General features: G+C 42.5%; 1 protein-coding gene across 1 annotated transcript in view; it reads right to left on the bottom strand.

The window, feature by feature from the left end:
* The window catches only part of LOC108925525 (stabilin-1-like), a 30,653-nt gene extending 6,669 nt beyond the window's left edge, over positions 1 to 23,984 (bottom strand). The window contains exons 1-53 of the mRNA XM_018737541.2: positions 23,792 to 23,984; positions 22,726 to 22,862; positions 22,172 to 22,287; positions 21,994 to 22,079; positions 21,780 to 21,849; positions 21,232 to 21,330; positions 20,875 to 20,985; positions 19,978 to 20,171; positions 19,549 to 19,679; positions 19,231 to 19,358; positions 18,936 to 19,015; positions 18,695 to 18,817; positions 18,441 to 18,575; positions 18,289 to 18,360; positions 18,054 to 18,167; positions 17,727 to 17,780; positions 17,298 to 17,378; positions 17,015 to 17,173; positions 16,833 to 16,895; positions 16,476 to 16,571; positions 16,294 to 16,380; positions 14,375 to 14,486; positions 14,077 to 14,263; positions 13,898 to 13,991; positions 13,630 to 13,788; positions 13,350 to 13,445; positions 13,095 to 13,190; positions 12,920 to 12,967; positions 12,685 to 12,812; positions 12,493 to 12,604; positions 12,134 to 12,211; positions 11,952 to 12,053; positions 11,535 to 11,639; positions 11,297 to 11,431; positions 10,952 to 11,080; positions 10,768 to 10,824; positions 9,837 to 9,950; positions 9,148 to 9,343; positions 8,067 to 8,162; positions 7,895 to 7,940; positions 7,600 to 7,679; positions 7,177 to 7,302; positions 6,888 to 6,961; positions 6,712 to 6,783; positions 6,505 to 6,624; positions 6,360 to 6,407; positions 6,174 to 6,254; positions 5,646 to 5,792; positions 5,417 to 5,551; positions 1,473 to 1,532; positions 818 to 994; positions 325 to 411; positions 79 to 225 (exon numbers count right to left, since the gene is read on the bottom strand). Of these exons, the coding sequence (XP_018593057.2) occupies positions 79 to 225; positions 325 to 411; positions 818 to 994; positions 1,473 to 1,532; positions 5,417 to 5,551; positions 5,646 to 5,792; positions 6,174 to 6,254; positions 6,360 to 6,407; positions 6,505 to 6,624; positions 6,712 to 6,783; positions 6,888 to 6,961; positions 7,177 to 7,302; positions 7,600 to 7,679; positions 7,895 to 7,940; positions 8,067 to 8,162; positions 9,148 to 9,343; positions 9,837 to 9,950; positions 10,768 to 10,824; positions 10,952 to 11,080; positions 11,297 to 11,431; positions 11,535 to 11,639; positions 11,952 to 12,053; positions 12,134 to 12,211; positions 12,493 to 12,604; positions 12,685 to 12,812; positions 12,920 to 12,967; positions 13,095 to 13,190; positions 13,350 to 13,445; positions 13,630 to 13,788; positions 13,898 to 13,991; positions 14,077 to 14,263; positions 14,375 to 14,486; positions 16,294 to 16,380; positions 16,476 to 16,571; positions 16,833 to 16,895; positions 17,015 to 17,173; positions 17,298 to 17,378; positions 17,727 to 17,780; positions 18,054 to 18,167; positions 18,289 to 18,360; positions 18,441 to 18,575; positions 18,695 to 18,817; positions 18,936 to 19,015; positions 19,231 to 19,358; positions 19,549 to 19,679; positions 19,978 to 20,171; positions 20,875 to 20,985; positions 21,232 to 21,330; positions 21,780 to 21,849; positions 21,994 to 22,079; positions 22,172 to 22,287; positions 22,726 to 22,862; positions 23,792 to 23,848 (5,637 nt within the window). The 5' untranslated portion in view covers positions 23,849 to 23,984. The remainder of the gene's footprint in view (positions 1 to 78; positions 226 to 324; positions 412 to 817; positions 995 to 1,472; positions 1,533 to 5,416; positions 5,552 to 5,645; positions 5,793 to 6,173; positions 6,255 to 6,359; positions 6,408 to 6,504; positions 6,625 to 6,711; positions 6,784 to 6,887; positions 6,962 to 7,176; positions 7,303 to 7,599; positions 7,680 to 7,894; positions 7,941 to 8,066; positions 8,163 to 9,147; positions 9,344 to 9,836; positions 9,951 to 10,767; positions 10,825 to 10,951; positions 11,081 to 11,296; positions 11,432 to 11,534; positions 11,640 to 11,951; positions 12,054 to 12,133; positions 12,212 to 12,492; positions 12,605 to 12,684; positions 12,813 to 12,919; positions 12,968 to 13,094; positions 13,191 to 13,349; positions 13,446 to 13,629; positions 13,789 to 13,897; positions 13,992 to 14,076; positions 14,264 to 14,374; positions 14,487 to 16,293; positions 16,381 to 16,475; positions 16,572 to 16,832; positions 16,896 to 17,014; positions 17,174 to 17,297; positions 17,379 to 17,726; positions 17,781 to 18,053; positions 18,168 to 18,288; positions 18,361 to 18,440; positions 18,576 to 18,694; positions 18,818 to 18,935; positions 19,016 to 19,230; positions 19,359 to 19,548; positions 19,680 to 19,977; positions 20,172 to 20,874; positions 20,986 to 21,231; positions 21,331 to 21,779; positions 21,850 to 21,993; positions 22,080 to 22,171; positions 22,288 to 22,725; positions 22,863 to 23,791) is intronic.

The raw sequence follows: 23,984 nt of genomic DNA, 5'->3' as shown, positions 1-23,984 counted from the left end.
CTTAATAAACACAAAGCAGACATTTCTGTTTATTTCCGGTTCCATTATAAAATAAAATAGTAAGTGTCAGACTCTTACCGTAAGTTTAATTTCTGTGAAAGTATCACATCGTGCTCCCAGATCAGGAGGCTCAAGAACTTGGTCAATACCATGAGCGATTCCTACATTAAACTCTAGGTGACGTTCCACTATCTTAGCATTTCCGGCATCGACCAGAATGTCTCCCTAGAAGTAGAGAATCACCGGGATAGTAATAACAAGAGAATGAGGATCTTGATCAATCAGATATGTAATTTTTTACCTTTGAAATTCATGAATACATACCACGACTTTTTTGTCACAGCTAAAAGAGATGGTAGAGCCATACATAGTCCTCACAGACTCATCACTGGGCAAATTTGCTGCAGTAAGCTGGACATTTAAAAAAAAAAAAAAAAAACGTCATGCCAACAGTCAAACTGACACAGATTACCATTAATTTTCCGGAGTACAATAAAGGGAAAGAAATGTGTTTTTCCAGTGAGCAGCACAACAAATCTGCAATGTCATACTGAAGATCAAAATGGCAAAAAGAAAGAAGCGGTGATCTCAAAAGAAAAGAAAACATCTGAGCTCCAAACAAGCACAAATTAATAAAAATCTAGTGCACAGAGCATCAACGAATAAAAATATGTTGCCAACAATTGAACAATTCACAAGTGTTATTTGCATTTTTCACTCGAGGCTGTATCACTGTAGAGTCACTAAAATATTTAACGAGACCTTTGCCCCAATGATCCTCTGAAGGATTGTCTTTGAAACAGAAAGTCTGACTCACTTTAGTGTCGCGGACGATGTGCGCTTTCATGTAAGCAGCAAGTTTATCCTTATGATCTGCACTATACAGCCACTTTTTCCTCTCCTCGGGAAAAGAGTTGAAGACCTCATCCTTGGGCCAAAGCATGGTGAATGGGTGATGCACTGGATTCTGGATCATGCTCATCAAGTCAGCATCCTGTTTTAATACAGATGTCGCTTTACCTCTTCCGAAAGCCATGAAGTTAAACCTAATGAAGACCTGTTGCTTGCAAAACTGCAAGATCAAATTTGAACAGGTCATGTACGAAATTGTGCAAAAGAAGTTAATTTAGCAATAAAACATTCACTTATTGACACTGGGAAACCAAATCAACAGTTTCATAGTTCATATTGCTGCTGGAAACCTAAAATACAAAGGATCCATCGAGGAAATGGAAAGGATAATGAAGGAAACTTCTTCAGCTATCTTTTGAGATACACTGGATGATTTAAATCCAACTATTTTGATCAATTCCATGCTACTAAAATTGAAATATAACAATAAGGGCTTTTCCAATGAAAACTCAACTACACATTTACCCATTGACCAAATGTAATGGGACCAGTGTACTGGCTGGAAATGACCTGATTTTTACTGTGAAAAGCAGACCAGCTTGGTACCGCGGTGATTCTACCTGCAGAAGCTTGCTGAACACATGGTACCCATACGCCTCTGCTGCAGCTGTCACGTTCAGCTGCAGTTGGAGAGAAGAAAGAAAGAGGCTTTCTGTGTAGTGAATTCCATTATTTTAGAGACTCCACTTCTGAAGTCCCCTCAGATTATACATTTAATTACAGTTAGATTTATTTATTCATTTAGCTGATTCTTTTCTCTCAAGCAATGTATATGAGAAAAACACAAAAAAACTGCATTGCATCAATAGAAGGACAGATTTGGATGCAGATGTGATTCTAGAGTACAGTAAATGTGTAACATACCACACTATAAACCAGTATGAGTCGCTGCATATAGTTTTTTAATTCTTAAAATTTTTAATTCACTAATTATTTAAAGAGCAGACCAACTGCCACATCATCCATCTTTTAATTTGCTTGTCCATCCAGTCTTCTATAATTGAGCTGGATGAAATTTTACATTTATAGTGTGGCAGTTTCTACAGTTACCTTCATCTATAGAATGTATTGCTACTAGTTTTTGTCTCTGAATTCTTGTCATTTGCCATTTTCAGTCCTATGAGGCACACCGTAAAGGTACTGTCACTGTCTGACTTATTTCTTATGTTTTGAAATCTACACTTTGGTTACCATGGCAATATGTTTTTTTGCAATGTTTTGCAATTGAGCCTTTGCACCATACTGTTTTGTGTGAACTCATGTAATAAGGTGCCATGAAGAAGTATTTGTTGCCTTCCTGATTTTCTCTATTCTTGCAAATTCTTGATACTGAATGTGTACAGGTTTTCAACCAAAATCTAATGTTGTGTATGTTATGTTATGGGTGGTCAAATAACATTTTATGTCATTTATTTAGTTTGGCCAGGTCCTGTTCTCTGGTGGGTCTGGGGTTCGAGTCCTGCTTCGGGTGCCTTGTGACGGACTGGCGTCCCGTACTGGGTGTGTCCCCTCCCCCTCTAGCCTTACGCCCTATGTTGCCGGGTTAGGCTCCGGTTCGCCGTAACCCCACTTGGGACAAGCAGTTTCAGCAAATGTGTGTGTGTGAGTTATCCAACTGTTACCATGTGGAAAAAGTAATTAATTGCCTTTGTACACTTAACTGGCTGGGCCGCCTTAGCTGCAAGGACTGCAAAAAAAGTTCCACCTATAATTCAATATCACTTGTTGATGGTGCCATGGAGGAATTTTATCTCACTCTTCCTTCAAGAAACGCTTTCATTCAGAAACAATGATTGGTTTTGGAGCACAAAGTGCGGGTTTCAATTTCTGCCATAGCATCTTTATTGCATTTAGGGCTGGATTTGCATTTTTGCTTATTCATTTAGCTGACACTTTTCTCCAAAGCAACTTACACTCTGGATCTATTTACACAACTAGGTAATACTATGGGTGCAGTTTTGGGTAAGTACCTTGCTCAAGAATACTACAGCAAGAGGTAGAGATTGAACCTGCAACCTTTGGGTCTAAAGGCAGCAGCGCTAACCAGTACACTGCCAGCTAACTAGAGTCTTTGAGCAGAACTTCAACTAACTAACTCCAAAACTTTAATTTTGTTTCTTTTCAGCCATTATGCTGTGGACATGGGTTTGTCTTTCGGATCATTGTCTTACTGCATGACCCAGCTACACCACAGCTTCAGCTCATGAACAGATGACCACACATTTCCCTTAACACTGTTCTTAGCTTCCAATTGATTCTACTGCTGTTGATTTGAATTTGCAGTTGAAAAAGAAACAACTGGAATTTACAAATGTGTAGTCGTTGGAGCTGCTGCCTTTGGACTCGAAGACCCCAGGTTTAAATCCCACCTCTAGCTGTAGGACCTTTGAGCAAGATACTTACCCACAATTGCTCCAGTAAAATTACCCAGCTGTATAAATGGGTAAATAATTGTAAGTAGCTTAACATTGTAAGCTGCTTTGGAGGAAAGCATCAGTTAAATGAATAAATGTAAGAATTTTGGGATACAGAACGGTATTCATTCAAAGCTCCTTCAACTATGGCAAGGTCTTAAGGGAGCAAAGCAACCTCACAACATCACATTACCACTGCCATGTTTTACTCTCGGTATGACATTCTTACTGTGGAATGACTGTTTGCTTTACCCCAGACATCATGGGAGCCAGAAGTTCCACTTTTAGCTCATCTGACCATGGAATGTTCTTCCAAAAGGTCTGAAAATCATTTAGGTGCTTCTTGGCTAATGAGGGACAAATATTTACGTTCTTTTCCGCTAGCAGCCGTTTCTGCCTTACTGCTCTTCCATGAAGGCCATTTTTTGCCTGTGTCATTCTGATTGTGAAGTTATTAGTTGAGGCAAGAGAAGCCTGTAGTTCATTGGATGCTTTTCAATATCCCTTGTGACTTCCTGGTTGATTTTACAGCGTGTCCTTAACTTTCGGCAGGGTGGTCACAAACTGGACGATTTAGTACTACTCAAAATGTTCTCCATTCGGAGATCATAGCTCTGACTGTGGTTTGCTGTCCAAGAGCAAGAGTCCAAGTGCTTTAGAAATGGTTTGATAACCAGTTCCAGATTTATGGAAACAACTTTTTCCTGATCTCTCGTTTCTCTGTACTGGCTTCCTATAGCTGCCCGAATCAAATTCAAAACCCCGGTTACTGTGTACAAATGCATCAATAGAAGTGCTCCCGGCTATTTACAGGACTTAATCAACCGCTACACCCCAGCTAGGCCCCTTCGCTCATCTACTTCTGCTCGCTTGGCGGTCCCACGCACGAAAGGCAAAGCTCGGAGGCTCTCAGTTCTGGGTCCGTTGTGGTGGAATGACCTTCCCCCTGTCACTTAGAACTGCAGAAACTCTGTCTATTTTCAAGAAGGGTCTGAAAACCCACATTTTCCAGATCCACTTCGCCCAAGATCTCTCCAGCTCATTTATGGTGTAAGTGTTCATGCATCGTAACTCCATAAGCATCCCCAGATACAACCTTTATTCAGCCATTACTCTGGCATTGTACTTGCTCATTTGTGTATCTTCTAATATTTAAAAAAAAAAAAAAATTGGTGGGAGGGTATCGGGATTTGCCTATCCTGTGTCTTATGCACCTACTCGAACGATGAACCTCGGTGCAGCAAGTGGTAGAGAACAAACTGGGTTTGCCTGAGACTTTCATGTCTGCAGCTTTGTCTCCTTCTCTCAATGTAATGCATGAATTGTACCTTTGCTGAGATGTACGTCACTTTGGACAAAGGTGTCTGCTAAGTGAATAAAAGTAAATGTAAATATAAAATCTCTTGAGGAATTTCCTTTGATTTTGGCATGATTTGCAAGTTGAATGTTTACGCAGACAACTTGAATCAGATGGTAAGAGTTAAACTAAGTAAGGTTTATATTGAGCAGCGCTGGCTGTGATGAACCCTAGCAGTGTTGAGCTGACTAATTGTCCGTTCAGCTGGGTTATGTAACTATGTGAATGGATGTGATTTACTTGTTCACACAGCGCCAGTTGGTGTTAGGTCACTTTGTTTATTGAATAAATGAAATAAGTTGAAAAAGATGTATTATTTGTTCACCCAGGTGCCCTTTATCTGGTGTTAAATTTTCACTGAACACTTGCAAGCATACACACACACACACACACACACACACACACACACACACACACACACACACACACTTCCTGAACCGCTTGTCCCATATGGGGTTGCAGGGAGCCGGAGCCTAACCCAGCAGCTCAGGGCATAAGGGGACACACCCAGGATGGGATGCCAGTCCATCATAAGGCACCCCAAGCAGGACTTGAAGCCCAGACCCACCAAAGAGCAGAACCTGGTCCAACCTGCTGCGCCACCGAGCCCCCCCCACTTGCATGTATTCAGTGTTAAAAATTTACAATAGTAGAGATATCAGGAAGGAGGCAAATGCTTTTTTATGGCACTGTAACCTTCACAACATGCTGAGAACACACGAAGAAGGCCTACCGAAACTGGTGGTAAGTCACTTTTGCTCTTCAGGTCATAAGGAACAAGAACCTTGTCAATAAAATGCATGACTCCGTTGGAGGTGGTGTAGTCGCTGGTGATGATTTTCGCTTCGTTGTTGACGTAAACAACACCCTAACCGGGCAAGAAAAATTATGTCCTCCTATTACATGTGATCATTAAAAAAGTGCCAGGTGTTGTGTGTGGCAAGTGTCAGCCTTGAAGGTACCTCTCGGACAGTGAATGTCAGTGGATATCCAGATAGGGTGATAATCTTGTCTGAAGACTTGAGGTCAGACAGCATCAGTTGCTCACAGGCCACCACATGGTACCTTAGCAAGTCATTGATGCGACTGGCATTGTCCCAGGACTCAACCTTGGGGCACAGAAGAGCACAGTGCTCATTAGTAGAGAGTGGTACATAGCCACAAACACTTCAGTGCAGGCAATCATTCCTAATCGAGGGATTTTATGAATCTGATGATGAAAAATTTAACTTTGTCTTACTCTTCAAAATTCGGTAAAATCCAGGTTATTTTGGGTTTACACTCCATGGTCACATTATAAAAACAACAGATCCGGCAGAGAACTTCAACAGTCAGTTTACATTTCCAAAAATTGTGTCCTCAAGTGACTGATGCTAAAGTCACTCCAGGGCAAAATAGAACTTTCAGTCCCAGGATTTAATTCAAAAGTGTTTCGATAAGATAGATCTTTTCGGGGAAAATAAACCAGTCAGAAAAAAGACGAGGTCTACCGTAAAATTTCTGATGTAATCCACGTGGGGGATAAAAGCAGTGAGAGGTCCTTTCCCTGAAAATTCATTAATTTTAGAACCCTGTAAAACAAAACAATATTTAAAAGCAACCTCGAATTTAATTTTGGGAAAACATCCTTTAGATTTATCTGTAGCATAGAATTTAGCTCCTCAGGTTCCACGTACCCTCAGTTTCCGATTAAACCAGACTGCATCCGCGTGATGAAGGATTTCCTGTAACAAGTATTTAAAGCAAATTAAAAAGGACTGATTCTTCGTACTATGCTTCGGTAGCAATAGGATATACTCTTGCAGTGGAAGACAAACTCACATAGTTGACATTGCCTTTGCAGATAAATCCATCTCCAATGTAGTTTTTCCTACACTTGCAGGTCCTGTTGCCGGGGCCAGTGAATTCGCACCAAGCATTCCAGCTGCAACCCCCATTGGCCTAAAAGCAGAAGATTGCGCAAGGTGTGCTGCTGGGAATGGTGGAACACAATGTTGAAAAATCATGTAAATAACATTTGGGCCTTACTGTCCTGCAGGGGTTCACCGGGAAACAGTACCGCCCAGTTCCACTGTAGCCAGACTCACAGGCACATGTCACCTAAAACCAAGAGCCATTCTATGACCACTTAGGCATTACATATCTACAAAAGCATTTGGATGCTGACCAAAGTTGGAAAGCCCAAAAATTGTGTGATGCCTTACTTGGGTGGGACCAACTTTCAGACATAAAGCTTTTGGATGGCACCCTCCATTGTATTTTAAGCAAGGATTTTTTTCTAGAACCAAGAAAACGCACACAGGGGTAAAGGATCATCACAGCAATCAAGAATAAGATTAGAGATATTCTGTATTCTGTTAATGCTCTCTTTCTCGAAAGCATAGTCTTCCAGGGTCCTGTGAAATAGTACTTGAGCTACTGTATATACGGCACAGTTCCACTGACTTTAACATTCATTCAACAATAATAAAATAATGATGATATGACACTTGCCTTGGCACACAAGGCCGTCACCTGTGTAGCCCTCCTTGCAGGTGCAGATCCTTTCCCCTGGGGATGTTTTTGTGCAGTTTGCCATCTTGGAACAGCCACCATTGTTGCTATCACATGGGTTGACCTCTATGCAGACAACAAGTTTGCAGTTTGATTTCCACGGAGGGTAACTTTACTTCTATTCCCTTCTTTCAGTTAAATCCATCAGGTTGTGTGACCACACGATAGCAGATTTTTATGTCTAAACCACAACAAATATGGAGTCCATACATTTAATTGCCGTAGAAGCAATTACCACTTTGTATACGTCGTTCTCATACATTCACCATGTAACGGCGCGTCAGTCTCGCAGAAATGACCACTGTTTTTACTTGTGTAAAGCTAAAGCTCTGACACATGTCGTGTTAAAAGAATAAGCATCACCTTTGCAAGTGATTCCGTTGCCTTGGTAACCAGCGATACAGGAGCAGGTAGCAGCTGCTCCTGGTGCACCCGCAATGCAGCTGAAGGATAAAATCACTGGTGTCAGAATGTTATAAGGTGGTCAGCCACAATATATTTCTTTGCGAAGCAAACCATGTTGTGTGTACAGCCAAGACAAGGATCTCTTCACATTAGGGTAAGACAAGGGACTGGTAGTAAAGCAATACCCCATGTAATAGCTGCACCTTAGCAGAAGTGGCACTGTGATTTGGTGTTACTACATCCAGCCACTTACTTTGCAAATTCATGGCAGCTTCCTCCACACAAGTCATCCTTGATTTCTACAAAAGACAAAACTCGTTGTGATGAGCTTAGGGACAGTATCAGAGAATACTTTCTAAAACAGAGCCAGTGCCAGAAAGGCAAGCTAGAATTTGTGGAGAAATATGAGAAATAACCACCCTTACCCACAGAGCATGTGGGTCCTCTCCAGCCCTTGTAGCACAGACAGCTCCCATCACCATCAATGCCATCCAGACATCTCCCATGGTTGCAGTTGCATGCTGCACAACACAGTTCTATTAGAATCTCTGCACAGTGCTGGATTACACTTTTGGAATGAACATCGGGATCAGTTTGTTTCCCCCTATGCTTCCATGGAGATATATGGACAGAAGCCCCATAATTCATTGCCCTGGTGCTATGACTTCCTCTGCCTGAACTGGAGCACCGCATTCCTGCTTCCTAGCTGGTCTCAGATGCCATTTATAGTGGACTGTATCTGTTGTGCTGATTTAGAAGCATATTTTTTTCTGCTGCTAATTACAGTTATACTGTATACTGTATATATAGTGTATACTGTATACTGTATACACTCAGAAACCCACACTGTATTTGTCACGCCCCCAACCGCGTGCCCAACCACCACACCTGCACCATATCACGAAGACCGGGTATAAAGAGGCTGCCCAGACAACCCCAGACTACGGAAGATCATCTGAGCAACCACAACTCTGTGCGATCCCTTGTGTTCTTCCTTGCTCACACCTCCCCCGCCCTTGGTTATGACTCCCCTGATTCCTCGACCTCTTGCTCCTGTCCTCTCGACCCCGGTTCCAGAATGCTCCCTCAGACGACAAAGGCAGATCGACTGACCCTCGCCTGTTCCCGACCACTCTCTCGTCTGTCACTCAGTAAAAGACACCACTGCACTTGAGTCCTGTCTGTTGGCTCCCTATTGGACCATGATAATATCGAGCAAGTGAACTGCTTCTCTGAAAAGAATGCCTTGCAATGGATTGGACTATGACTCGGAAGTCGAGCCTGAGAGACTGCATGTTTTATGTAGCTCTCTAAAATCTGCTCCCTACTTCAAAGCTGTCAAGGGTTCCCAAATGCACCTGTGTTTGACTCATAGGGTTGCTTGAATAGAAGATATTATTGCCATAGCTACTGCATAGCACATAGCAGTTAAGGGAACCTACAGCCTTGGTCTATTTGGTTAAATGTTACTTCCACTTTGACACCGTCTTGATCCTTATACGTCACCTGACTTGCAGTCATGGCCGAATCTTCCCGGCTTGCAGGTCTCGCAGGCTGTGCCATTGTATCCCTCGTCACATTGGCACTCGCCACTGCCATTGTAACCATCCAGGCATTTGCCATTGTTGGAGCACCAGCTGCCCGGCTTTCCTGGGCATTTCAAGCACGTATGACCAAAGTATCCAAGACAGCAGGTATGGTCCTGAGGACAAAAGGGAGACGCTGAAGAACTTATTGACTGTCTCTATATCATTGTTTGATGTGTTTCCACTGATTCAAGGGTCATACAATGCATCACAATTACAGGATACTGTCACTTCTCACTGTATAATAAGTATATGCTTTACAACTGATGCTAGAATATACAGTATTAATATCTGTAGTCAGTTAATGAATGCAATACTGTACAGAGTAATTTGCTGAACGAGGAATACACTGAATGACTTGGTTGCTGGAACCATTCGTGGTCAATACCAAAGAACTGATCATCTATTTGATGATATACCTCTATTGATGATGCCAGTATTATATACCGCACTACCATAGCTGGTGCCATTGGCATTGCCCAATTCCCAGTTGAAACATGACAGAATCCAGGTGAACAAGTGATTACGACTGGCTTTGAAGGAACATTCGAACGTAACACTGGGAATGACATTATGGATTATTACTGACAGAAAACAGTTAAAACTTACCAAGATTTTTCTTAGGCAGTCCATAACGCAACCTGGCACCAATATTCTTTTAGTTCCTACTCGTTTTCTGTATTTGCAGTTGGACTTCATGTTTGGAGGAAAGTTCTGCTCCAGCTGAAGAAAATGCACACCTGTCACAACCTCTGAATAAGGCAACATTATACAGGAAATTAAACAAATTATCGTATTGCACAGTTAAACTGAAGTTATACACACACACCCCCATTGCATGACCACTATCTATACTTTTTTAATTATCTGGACTTCAAGAATATGTACCACTCAATAAGAGAACTCTGGACTTGTGGGTCTGTAAAAACATCATCTCAGGGGTGACTCATTTCCAAAAATTCAAACTAAATGAGCTGCAAACAACCAGACTGAATGTGTGTACATGCTGGTCTACATTTATATGGACACAGAAGTGACTTACACTGTCATTACAATTATTTATCCATTTATGCAGCTGTATAATTTTTTTCTGAAATAATTCTGGGAAAGTATCATGCTCAAGGATACTACAACAGAAGGTGTGATTCAAAGCTGGGTCTTTCAGGTGGAAGACAACATCTCTAACCTTTAGACTAGTTGCCACCCCACTGTCAGATCCAACAGCCTCACTTCATTTCTGTATTAAACTTTGCATCATATTCTTGTGTACACATCCACATTATTTTTGGTGAGTAATTTTTAAGAGAATTTGTGTTGTTATGGTTGCCATGAAAGTAATTTGTAGCATTTTCAGTATCTGGAGTGTTGTTTTACAGATGGATTTTCAGCAATGAAATAGAGTCAGACACTAGGGGAAGGGTGTTCTACACGATACAGTGCATTTTAATGCAGCAACACACCAGCACAATGATGAAAAACAAAAACATAAGCAGTCATAAAACACAATGATACATGGCACACAAAGAAGAAAATGTCTCACAGGTTTGGCACTTAAATAGGAGCACTTGGGAACTTCATCACAGGCACCACACCTGCCCTGAGAGACAAATAACATTAGTCAATGTTTTATTATCCCTGTCAAATTCTAGTATGTTCTGTCACAAGGCAGAAGACAACTGTTTCCTGCCTCCAGTTTCCTGTACGAATCAAAGTGAATTACTTACCCTTACTTTTAAGGCAATCTCCTTATTACAGAAGTTTTTGTGAATTTCTAAAATTTTGCTAACGCCTGTGACGATTCCATTCTTGGTCTCGCTGAAGTTTCCGTTGAGGAGGACATCATTGGCAAAACTCTGCGGGATAAACTCAGTGCATTAAGAAAAGTCTCCCAAAGGCCATCCTTTTATTGATCACACTTTGTTGGGACATAAGGATGACAATACTCTACTCAGATGAAGAGAGCTAAATGATGGTCAAGCATGTGGTGCATGAGCAAGTCTTGCAGAGTTTCAAGGATGACCTTGGATACATGTCAGTATTGGAGCCCCTTGGATCCCTTTGAACTGTACCTCATTCTGAGTGCCTGTATGGAACATGATCTGGTAGGATGAGCCAAGCAGAGTGGTTTTAAGCAGGCCAGTCCTCAAATCCTTCGGGAAAAGCTGGGCATCAACGATGACATGGTATTTGACTGTGTCTTCGTCCTGTTCCGAGGCAGAACATGAGCTGATGCAATTGAAACCTTAGTAAACATAAATGGTAAATAAACAGCAACGTTTATTGGCAGTGTTGATCACAGTAACGTACCAGTTCTGTAGAATTTGTCTTGTCCAAGTGCTCTTTGATAGCCTCATTTGTTGGTATGAGAATAGTGTATTTTTTCGCCTCGATTTGGTCTGTCAGATTGTAAAACTACGGAAAAGGGGGAAACGTCACTCTCAGAGACTGGCAGAAGCTTTTTAAATTACATTTTCTTGAAGCAGAGATTGTTATATAGTGGCAAGTGTAGAGTCAGATTAACTTACATTAACTGAATATATATTTACAATAAATCATCATTTTAAATAAGTGAAGCATACAACTGCAAGCTCGGGATGAAAGTGTTTGCAGAGCAAAGATTTAATAAATCTTCAAGTAATCAAATTAATTATTCGAATTTAAATATTTGCAAACTTGGCATCAAAGGCATCCCCTCCCCCGCGAAAAGGGCCCAGTGCAACATACCACAACAGCCCGAGAAAAGAGGCTGAAGGCAGGGTTGCCATTAAGAAACTCCATTAGGTTGGGTGGAGGGGGAGGAATGTCCGAGAGGGGAGGCTGCAACATCTGGAACAGTATACAGTGAGCCTCAGTACTCAACTCATGGAGAACACAGGACCTTGAGTATAGCTACAAAGGTAAGTTACCATGTTGATCACGTGGATGTATCCATTTGAGGCCCTTATGTCCGGGATGATGATAGTTGCATTCTGCACCATAACCTCCTGAACAGATACAATTTTCATCACAAAGTGTAACCAATGCTTTCAAAAACAATTTAATGTATTCATCATAGTTCCCTCAACACAGGTTGTAAATGTGTTTATTGAAATGGATATTTTTTTTTATACTGGAGTTCAACATTTCCATGCTATTTAGTTTTCATGCATTAATTTTCATCCTGCACTATTTAAACCTTTCTGCATAAGGGTGCCATCTAAAAGGTGTGTGTAATTGTCTAAATTAGTCAACGTTTGCCCTATAGCTAAAGATAACTGAGACTTACCCCAGTTTCATTTCGTATTTCCCACTTGGTTTTTTCATGGAGAGTTGGTAATTTCTCATGTACTCTCTGCTCCAGATCCTTGCTTGAAAAGACACCTTTCAAACAGTGCACCCTAAGAACACAAAGCAGCAGAGTGAGCGCCAAACACTGGCATCCTCAAACCCATGACCCGAGCAATCTGTGACAACTCGCCTGAGCAGGAACGGAAGCCGGAAAGAATCCAACCAGAATTCTTTCTTGCTTTTGCTTAAACTCTTAAAGGCAGATTCACTGGGAACCAGTGCCGTTATGTTGTCCTCAAGAATGAACTCATTGGATTTCTGAGTCAGGAAACACATTTCGCAACTTCCATTAGGGATAATTATTAATTATTGTTTTTGTCAATGGATATAAATATAAAAAAATAAACTAAACGCCATGAACATACCTGGATGAGGTTGTAGAAAGTAATGAAGTCAAACCTTCCAGCAAGTTCCTAAACGGCAAACACAAGGCAAACATCATTAATATGGAAAATCCAATTAATGGTTAAATTATGCGAGAAATGTATAAAGGACAGAGCATCATAACCTCAAGACATGTGTTTGAGACGATTCGCTTACTGTGAGTATGTCGCCGTAGCACTGAAAGCCGTCGCCGGCAAAACCATCGGTACAATTGCACACCCGAGTTCCGTTCCCTTCGAAGGTGCATTTGGCCTCAAGAGGAAAACAAATTGGTAGAGTAGTTAGACAACTTGCTCAAATTCCAAGAGCGCAGTTGCGGCTACACTTGGGAATAAAACGTATCTTTAATTGTTTCGGCACAACTGTAAAACGGTTAATGATAATGTAAAATTATGTAAATTGTGTACAAACCAAGGGGTGGCAGCCTCCGTTTTTAGAGCGGCAAGGGTCGATCAAATCACAGGTGATACCATCTCCCATATAGCCTTTCTTGCACGTGCATTCATTCTGGAGTTGTTAGAATATTTTTTCAACAGAAAATAAAGATTTTAATACCTCTAGGAGTTAAATAAATGAAAATGTTTCTTTGGGAAAAATGTATAAAAAATGCACAGTTAATGGTTAAATCAATGCCATTACTACGTAGATTTCTGGCTGGGATCGCTGGGAAGGAATTGCACTGAAGCCGTACCTGACCCGGAGCGGTGGCTGTGCAGTCGGCATTGGCGTGACAGCCTCCCCGGGTGCTAAGGAGACAGTTGTTGATTTCGGCACAGACCAAGCCGTCACCAGTCCAACCTTCATTGCACAGGCACGAGGTGTTGCCTGGGCCGGCAAACACACACTGGGCCTGTGATGTCCACACAAACACGAGACGATGCAACTCAATCACTGGTGCAGATTGAGAGACAAGCTAATGCAGGAGGCCGCAACGCTTCTGTGAATCTATGCAAACTCACATTTATATCACAGCCGCCTCTGTTGGGTTCAAGGCAGGGGTTCCTGAGGACACAGAAGTGCCCATCCCCTTCGAACCCTGGTTTACAGACACAGCTGTAATTTTAAAGAAATTTAATTAGGGTTAGTGAGTGGCAGCACAGGGATTCCCCCAAATAACTCAGTGAACACAATCACTTGCCTTGGTTTCCCACCCTCCCCGGTAACACAGTTGGCATTGTGGTCACAGTGTAAAAATGAGTCAGCACTGCATTGCGAGACCACAAGATTGCAGAGGTCTCCACTGTAGTCCTGCTGGCAGGACCCCTGTCTGCACACTCCATTGCTGCCCGGCCGGTTGTCACACTCGCCGTGCACACATCGGCAGTCTGTGGACACACACAGCTCTTCATGAACAGTCGGATGAGGAGCAGTGCTGAGAAGGGGCTTCGGAGTGTAAGATGTGCGTGGTGAAAGGAAAGGAGCGATATATCACCCACCCTCATCGCAGTTATCGCCGTGCTTTTTGGGGTCAGAGCAGATGTGGCAGGCAATGCCCGTGAATCTTGGGGCACAACTGCAGGACCCGTCCCCCTTAATGCCATCGTTACACTATGGAAGGAGAGGGCAGAATCTCCATGGTGACAGAGAGTAACAGCGGTGGCCAGGGCACTTTAATATAGCTTCATTTGGCCAAGGCAGAGCATTACAGAGAAAGGACACTGAGTCACAGCAAACAAACACAACGAGTGTTTACTTGCAATATTAAGTGTGAAACACACAAAGCAATTTTAGGAATTAGCTTAAGCTACTCCCATTTCCAAAAACTTATCCTGCCTCAGACTAAAAAAACCTTATGCCAAGTGTGAAGTATGTTCATGGAAAAATGATAGTTGCGTTGATGCTTTTCTGGCCCAGGACTCATCCTTGAGGGAGTTATGAATTAAAAATTATTCACTTACCATTATGAAAATACACTTAGTGGCACTTTTAGTAGGTAAACCTACCTAGTATCAGGTAGAGCCTGCTCTTCCCTCCAGAACAACCTACATTTCTGTGAATCGCATGGATTCAGCAAGGTGCTGGAAACAGTCCTTATGGATCCTGTCCCTCATGCTGAATCAACGTCATTGCTCGATTCCTACAGTTGCTCAGCAAAAAATTCACGCAAACCTCTCATTCCACCTCCTTTCAAAGGTGCTGGATTGAGTAGAGATCTGGGGACGGTGCGGTCCACTGGATTGAATTTAACTCGAGTTCATGTTCCTGGAAGCAACTTGAGATGCTGCTGGCTTTGTGGCATTATCCTGCTGGACGTACTCATTTGAAGCAATGTAGGCTGCAGTCATTGAGGGATGCACTTGGTTAACAAGAATGCTTTGGTAAATGCGGAATTCAGTTGATACAAGTATTTCGGAGCCTGATGTGTGACCAAAAAAACCATCCCCCACATCCTTATAAAACTACCACCAGCCTATGTCTTTGGCATAAGGCAGGATGAATCTGTGGATTTCATGCAATTTATGCCAACTTCTGACCCTACCATCAGCACGTTGCAACAGAATTTGAAATATTTGAGACAGAGAACTGTTTTGCCAGTCTTCAACTTTTCCAGTTTTAGTGGTCATGTGTCCACTATAGCCTCACCTTGTGCTGAGTTGACAGTGTGGTCTTCTGCTGCTCTAGCCCATTTGCATCAAGGTTGGAGGATTTTTGTGTTCAGACATGCCTTTCTGCAGCCCACTATTGTTCTGATCTATTATTCTTTACTTGTGGCTGTTCTGGCCATTCTCCTCTGACCTCTCTCATTAACAAAGAGTTTTTGCCCATGAAAATGGCACCAAATGGATTTTCTGTGCTAACTGAACCACTTTCATGGACTGGCGTCCAGTTCTGGGTGTGTCGCCTCCCCCTCCAGCTTTGCACCCCTTGTTGCCGAGTTAGGCTCCGGTTCTCCGTGACCTCGCTTGGGACAAGCGGTTTTGGACAGTTTGTGTGTGTGAACCACTTTCTGTAATCTGTAGACATTATAGCGTGTGAAAGTTCCAGAAGTGAGGGTGTTTCTGGCATACTTGAACCCCTACTTCCGGCACCAACAATCATACCATGTTCAAAATCTCTCGGATCACACATCTTGCCCATGGTAATGGTTAGCCCAACAGTTACTTAGCCTACTGATCCTTCTGCATGCTTTATATATACTCAGTTCCAGCCATGAGATTCTTGGTTTGGGGCAGCACTCTTTTCCATTAAAGAGTAGCTTTATGCAAAAAAAAGTGTCCACTAAGGGTAAAGTCTTCGTTATGGAAAGTATGAATTGGTTTTACTTTCACACTGACTTCATAGCACCATTGTGACATGTACATATTCACATGAGGGCTTCGCATACAGTACATATGTTTCCACAAAGATGACTTACAGTCCCTTTGTTATAGCAAGGATGATCAAATCCGCCAATGCAGGGTTTACAGTCTGGTCCATAGAATCCCTTGCAGCACTCCGGTCTCTGCAAACAACATAAGGAACTTGTAAGGGACTATAGTCTACTACGTCTACTATGTTTACTCAAGGGCGCAAGGTACAAGCAGAGAGAGGACCCACCACTGTGGTTGTGTTGCAATATTTGGCACAGCCTTTACTGCTGAGGAGAGAGCTGAGAGGTGAAGCCGAGTACTCACAGTCCCTCATGTGACTCATCTACAGAAGCATGGCAACATCACGTCACAATTAGACCGAATAAAGGTTATTTTTTCCATAATGATACAGGTCATGGTTTCAGCACATAGCTACTGATCATTTAAGTTTGACCTGATGAAGAAAAAAGAGGTACGTATAATTACAATGTAAATGACTACATGCAATGAAAATTATTGCTGTACACTCGAGGCCCTTTAGAGCCTAAAATCTAGCAGTAACATCTCTCAGGAATCTCTTTAACACAGGTATGTCGAGTTTTACCAGTTCCATAGTTCCAGGTGGGCAGTGGGAGTCACGCAGGTGATTGCATTTCACACAGGTTCCCTAAGAACAAATCACGAAAAGCATCCGTTGCACTCGACTGAAGGACTTTTTAATTCAACAAACAAACGAAAGGCTCACAGGCAACAAGGAAATCGACGGAGCGCAGCTTTTCCTCCTACCAAAACAATTTTGCTGTCAGTGACATCACATCTGTGCGGCAGGATGGGAACAATGGATGGAGGGACAAGGACGCCATCGATGACGTGGATGATTCCATTCGATGCAATTATGTCTCGCGACTCTAAATTGATCCCCTTGTCTGACAGAGAGAGCCTCCCCTGTTTGAGAAGAAAGAATACGGCAACGAGGGATCAAAATCAGGAGTAAATGCTTGTGACTGAATGACTAGGGTCTTAATGTCTGCAATGTATTCTGAATCAAAAAAAGAATAAAGTAACTCACATCACTGCTGACGTTGACTGTGATGGTCTCATGGGCCATACTCTGAAATTCAGACATGCCAGCCAGCTGGTCAACTGTAACCTGAGAGGAGAGATGATTGCTCCATTATCTGGTTTATTACAATTATTAATACTTGCTACATTACATTACATTACGTTTATTATTAAAGCGTCTGCTAAATAAATAAATGTAATGTAAATATAAAACTGGTTACACTTATTTATCTATTCAGTATTGTTTACCTTCATTAATCATTGTTCAAGGTTAGTTATTTTTCATAATTTTCATTTTTGGGCATGTGTTCATGTAATGCCCTGGATCCTGGGACAGAGATATTACTTCTCTTCATATACTCTATCATATTAAGGATATGGATTTTGCCAGGCCAGAGGGTAACCCTCTGGGTGTGACCAAAGCTCAAGTGCTTACTGCTGCCAAGGAGAAGATGTGGTGTTTCAAAAGGGTCTGAAGCTTGTACTTGGCCTTCAGGAAGAAAAAGAGCAATGCCAGTTGGAAGAATAATTTGACAAATAACAAGAATGGAATATCCCTTGCAATTTGCATTTTTCCCCAGAATTTAGTTTATTTCTTACCCTTACTTTAGAGATATCTTTTTATTTAATAGCACTAGGCACATTTCAAGCAAGCAGAAAATGAGCAGATTGCATTTCAGAATTGCTATATTAATATATTATATATTAAGACTTATATATAAGTCTTTCTGTTCTGTCCAGGAAGTATGTAGGAAGCACAAACCTTGGTCAACATGTACATGATGCTGCCATCCCTGGCACGATCCACTGCGTCATTGCTGGGCACAAATACCGTCAAAGGCCCCGGGCTCTTCAGGGGCAGAGCTGCACCACAATTCTGCCAAAGCGTCAGAAAATATATCCCTATTTTCATTTGTGAGGAGCTGAATATTCTGATCGTTGGTGGGTTCCTCTCATCAGCTCCTCGTACATGACAGCTCTCAATAAGATACACTTACATCTAACAACGACTGAAAGCGGTTGTAATCTGGATTTGATGCAAGAAAATCTCCGATGCTCATTTTGGCAATCTGAAAAAAAAACACACATACAACGGTAACACCACGAACACGTCTCAACATAGCAAAGTACTCTATATCATAGGAAATACCCTATCGTCTTCAGAACCGGCTGAGTATGTCGTGATGAGGGATGTTTCTATGACATGAATAATCCCATTGGCAGCAGGAATATTGCTCAGAATAACTCCAAAATTTTGGAATGGGGACTGTGTGATGGTGAATCGCTGCAAAAAAAAAAAAAAAAAAATTGAGAACAAAATATTTGTATAAAGGACACCTCAAATAACAACATTCTTTTTAAATAAAAAAAACTGTTCTCATGTAATCATGTACATGTACATACCTTGGAGTTCTGAAAGCTAGCTGTATTTCCAGAAAGCAGCCAATGGTCTTCTCTTTCCAATTCACTTATAAGACGCTGGCCAAGAATTACATGATTTTTACAGAAGATGCTGTCTGGGACTGTCTGGGGAAACAAAGGTAGAATTCGCAAAAATACATCAGTCAGGCGCCGGAGACATTTAGCAAAAGGAAGAGAAAAATTCTTCGTTGCACATGGAAGAAATGAAAAACTTTTTACTTACTTGTGCGGCTGAATGGCTGAGGAGGGGAACGAACACGGTAAGAGGCCCCTGTTTTGACAAGATAAGCTGGCATCCCTTCTCTGCAAATAAAAAAATACCATGTTATGTTCTTTCATTTACTGCCATAAGAAGCCTTTGACCTAGAACGGGGAACCAGATCAAATCTCTTGCGAAAGATAAGAACGTAAAAACACGTCTCTGACGAACGAAAGCAGCTGATTCTAATCTGAACCAAACACACAGCGTACAAAGGTGGACATCACACACGTTATCAATGTTTGGGCTTCATTGTTACCAAATGAGGTGATGGAACCAGAGAGTCTTCCTTTCAGGGAATCTTCTCTGTTCAACTCCAGTATCCTCTCCATGATGTTGCCATAGCAACGTTTGCCGTCGCCAATTTGCTGCTTGGAACAAGTGCATCTGCAAGAGAACTCGCATGAGAGCAACAATACGCACAGGCTGGAGCAACACTGGGCAGTCTTTTTGCTGATCAAGGAGGGGAAAGTATGAGCGCCGAGTGAGCAGAGCTCAAGACTTCAGCTTCGAAGAGCCGAAACGGCGCAAAACAATGGAGAACCTGACAGTTTGACCATAGGTAGCATCCACGCACATGGGGTCACCGTCCGGACCGGTCTGGCACTCTGCAGTCCTATGGCAGGAGTTTTCCACACACACGTTCTTCAGTCTGCATCCGAGCGATGGAGAGGAGCCTTCCATTCCACTCTTGCATTCGCAGCGAGACTTCAGAGGACATACGAGAACAGGGATCACCGACACATCATAGACCGCTGATGCACACCCCCAAGACAAGGTGCAATGCATTGTGGACCAGGCAGAGGGAATCCCTGCGCAGAGGTGTTGCTGAGATGCACAAAACAAGTACAGAACGTGAACGAAAATGCTGAGCGCGAACTTTTACCAGTGCCGTAATAAGCCATTGCAGATTTCCCTCCAGCACCAGAGCCACATCGCAAACGCACAGCTCATCCCGACACACACAGATTGCAGTTCTCCATGCATGACTTGACTCCTGTCTTACCTTCCCAGGGCTGACATAAACACAGCTGGTAGAGTTGGCAGGGCAGCCTCCATTATCTGTGTCACATGGATTCACTGGGGTACAAAGCATCCCGTTTCCTTGGTAACCGTCTTTACACTTGCACCGGTAATTCTTCCCTTCCTGATTCGTGCACTCGGCATTGCGGTCGCAGACGTTCGTGGAACACATATCCCCTTGTGAAAAGTGTGAGGATTTCATTTAGATACGGCTCAGGCTAGAATTCAATCTCGGCACAGTTTTGGGGAAGGACTCGGAACGTGGTTACGTCGAGGAATTTGTGCAATTGTTTCTAAAGTGAATGTGACATGTGGATATGTGTCATCAGAAATGGGTCCTTTGCTCTGTGTTTGAGCTCTGCGGTCCGGCTCAGTAACGTGCCGTCAACACCGACGACAGCTGCTTCTCACAAAGCTGCATTATTAGCTCTTCCGAGACAAATTTAAACTCCTTAGCCAACAAATAAAGTAGGAAAAAATAAGCACCGATAATCTCTGTTTATGGTTTTTACTTCCAGAACTACTTCAAAGATGGTACTAGAGGCAAGAATAAGAATAAGACAATAAACGCCCAATAACGGAAAACAAACGGTCAAATAAATCGGATTCTAATTCTGAAAAATATATTTGTTGAAAACTGTCTACTGAAAGCTACTTAGTCAACATTATACATCATGTATCTTCATGATATGTGTTGAGGCAGCAGGTAGTGTATTATGGGGCTGCGGGTGGAGGATGCAGCTTTGAATCTCCTGTTGTAATACCCCCTGAGCAAGGTATTACCCAGCGGTGTAAATGGGTAAATAGTTGGAGACACCTGAACATCATAAGCTGCTTTTGAGAAAAATGTGAGCTAAATGAATAAATGAGTCCTTATTACCTGTGCAGGTTGTCCCGGTCTTTCTGAACCCAGGGAGGCACTCGCACTCTGCGCTCTTCTCATCTCCCTTACAGTACGAATAGGCAGTGCAATTTCTACAAGACTGGCTCACTAGGTAGAAAACACAGAATAAAACATCTTACCAAGTGATGGGAAACTTGTTTAAATTCAGGTATTAAGGGAAAATAATCAGGTTGTTGAAAGTACAGGACAGAGATGCCTGGAGAATCCTTGTTGGAAGCCTATGCCCCAGGATGGGAGGAAGGCACTGATGATGATGATGAATGAGGTTGTTGATTCGCTGTCAGAGCAGCAAGAGCTGGAGCAAAAGCAGACAGGGAACGATACCAGGCCTACCTGCCGAACACTTCGGTCCAGTGTACGGTGGCTGGCAGTAGCATTGGCCGTCTCCATGAGGACCGGAGCTACATTCCCCGTAATGGTAACAGTTACACTCTATGAAAAAGGAGCAGCAATGTACCAGTCAGTAAGAGCACCATGTGATACATGTGCATCTCATCAGCATCATTGATTCAGACCACAGAGTCCATGACAGCTGGCCATGATGCAAGAAACACACACAAACACACCCCAAGCAGGGCTGCAGCAAACTAGACCCTAACCAGGCAAGACAGAGAGCAGGGCTGGGACACACCAAGCAGGACTTGAACCCCAGACCCACCGGAGAGCAGGCCCCAGCCAAACCCGCTGCACCACCGCACCCCCCACACAAGAAATCATCCTGGCCAAATGTTTTCTCAAGAGTGTACAAGAGTAAGACTGAGCAGTAGATGCATTAATTCAACAGTTTGTTTTTACAGAATGGTGATAAAACAACATTTAGAACGTGTCAGGAAATAAGCGGCTATACTTCTAGAACAAAAATGCAGGAAATATCAGTTTACCTGAAGCACACTTTAACCCATAGGTATCTTTCTTTTTACATTCTTGGCAGGCAAAACCAGTTGCTCCTTCCTACAAGATCATAATGCAGATAGGAAAAGCCAATATCTTTAAATGTTAGCCATGAGGGAAAAATAATTTACCGCCACTTTTACATCCGACTAAATGAGCTGGTGTGAGATCACCTGAGATGGAACAAGAAACAGTGGAACTTACATCACAGACGCAGGTCCCATTTCCAGTGAATCCGTCCATGCAAGTGCCGTGCCAGTTACATGCCCTACCAGACCAACTGGGACATGCTGGACGAACAAAGGACGATAAGTCATTTCCAGCTGACTGAGGTACAACCCAGACAACAGAACTTCAGGGACGCCGCAATAGAGGGACTCACGAAGGCAGAGCGGACCCCAAAAGTATGGACAGCACATTTTCACTGTAACCATCCTCTCGCAAGTGTGCCTGCAGCCAGGTAGGACAACTGTCCTCCCCCCTATGTCCACAGAATACCTGAAATAAACACAGCAGACCCAACAACAGGGAAAGGAAGCAGCAGACATTGTCACCATACGAAGGAAACCTCGAAATCCTATATCATGTAACCATACAGTATATAACAATTACGAATATATAATTACATTTACTCATGTAGCTGATGCTTTTCTCTAAAGTGCCTTGCACTGATTTACTCGCTTATACAGCTGGGTGATTTTACTGGAGCAACTTACAGTAGGTACCTTGCACAAGGGTGCTATAGCTGGGGGTGGGGATCAAGCCTGTGATCTTTGGGTCAAAAGGCAGCAGCGCTAACTACTACACTACCCGCCGTCCCCCTTAAATGTTACATTAAACGTAATTAATATTGACATTCAGATTTACTATGTGTTGCAAAATGCAACCAAATGACTGCATTCTGAATTTCTGGTTATTGAGTCATGCAAGATGCACCTGCAGCCCGTGGACCCCATGCCTTTACTCGTCTTCCTCGAGCCCTGTGGGCAAAGCATACTGGGAGATGCAGCGCAGGAGCTGCATGAGGTGTAGAAGATCTCGGTGCCGGGTTCATCGCATCGGTTGTATTTAGTCTGAAACAACAAAGTGCTGCGTTCCATCAGCAACTTTCCCATCTAGCCATTGCGGTGAAAAGTGGTTTCACAACATTTTTCTCTAGACGTTTAATCAATGAGTAGATGAGCTAATAAATGGTTGAGCTGATTTTGGTATAAGCTCAGTTCTCCAACAAGTTTCGCTCCATATCCGCATTTGAGATGAAACTTCGGTACTCGCTATTTTATTTCTCGGGTTGGAAAGCAGAGTGCAGTGAAGAATGTAACCCTCTGTTCCATAAGCAAAACACTGATAAAGATGTAGCTTGTTTGGGTGGACAAAGGGCAATAGAGGTCTAAACGAAACCTCGCAAACACACTCACATTCCAAGTACACTTTGGTTTAGAATAATTCGTATTATTTAATTACGTAGCAGAGTTTCTGTTCTTACGCATCTTCAGGGAAGGACTTTTTGAAATCACACAAGCAATGCAGGTACTTCAGGATAACACGGTAAATACAAATAAACACTAATTCAACTTTATTAATTATTAAGAAGTATTGTGATAAGTGCAAAAATACTAGAAAAATAAAAAATACAAGTACGTACAACAAAAGCTTAGTACAATCAGTTGTCTTCATTCAGAACACCGGCAACTCGGATACAAAATCTAAGCTTTTTTTCTTTCTTTTTTTTTTTTTTTTTTTCCCCCACAAGGCTACAAATTCCAGGCCACATTTTTTCGGAAGAACATATCAGATCGTGATGATTATTAATCCAATGTCATCTTACACGAATAAAAGACACTGCTGTCTGCGGTTCTGTTTTATATACCACATAATTGTTGTACTTTTTCCATCTACTGTTACCAAGCAACTGATGACACCACAACTAAACAAGCAAACTTTGGACACAGTGCTCTGGTCCATTAATCACATTTTGAGCTGCAGTTCTCCTCATGCTTACCTCCAAGTCTTGGGCAGCACAGGACACCGCGAGACCCAGAATAATAAGGAAGTTCATGGCTTTATCTCATCAAAATTCAGAGACCTTGTTTCTCCCTCACTGTGTGTGTGGGACTGGGTGTCCTGCTCCAGACCAGCCTTGTACAAGACGACCTCCAGCCTTGGCTCTGAGATCTGAGACACCACAGCCCAAA

The sequence above is a fragment of the Scleropages formosus genome, chromosome 1, assembly GCF_900964775.1.
Source record: "Scleropages formosus chromosome 1, fSclFor1.1, whole genome shotgun sequence".
Lineage (NCBI taxonomy): Eukaryota > Metazoa > Chordata > Actinopteri > Osteoglossiformes > Osteoglossidae > Scleropages > Scleropages formosus.
This window is presented reverse-complemented; position numbering and strand designations above follow the sequence as displayed.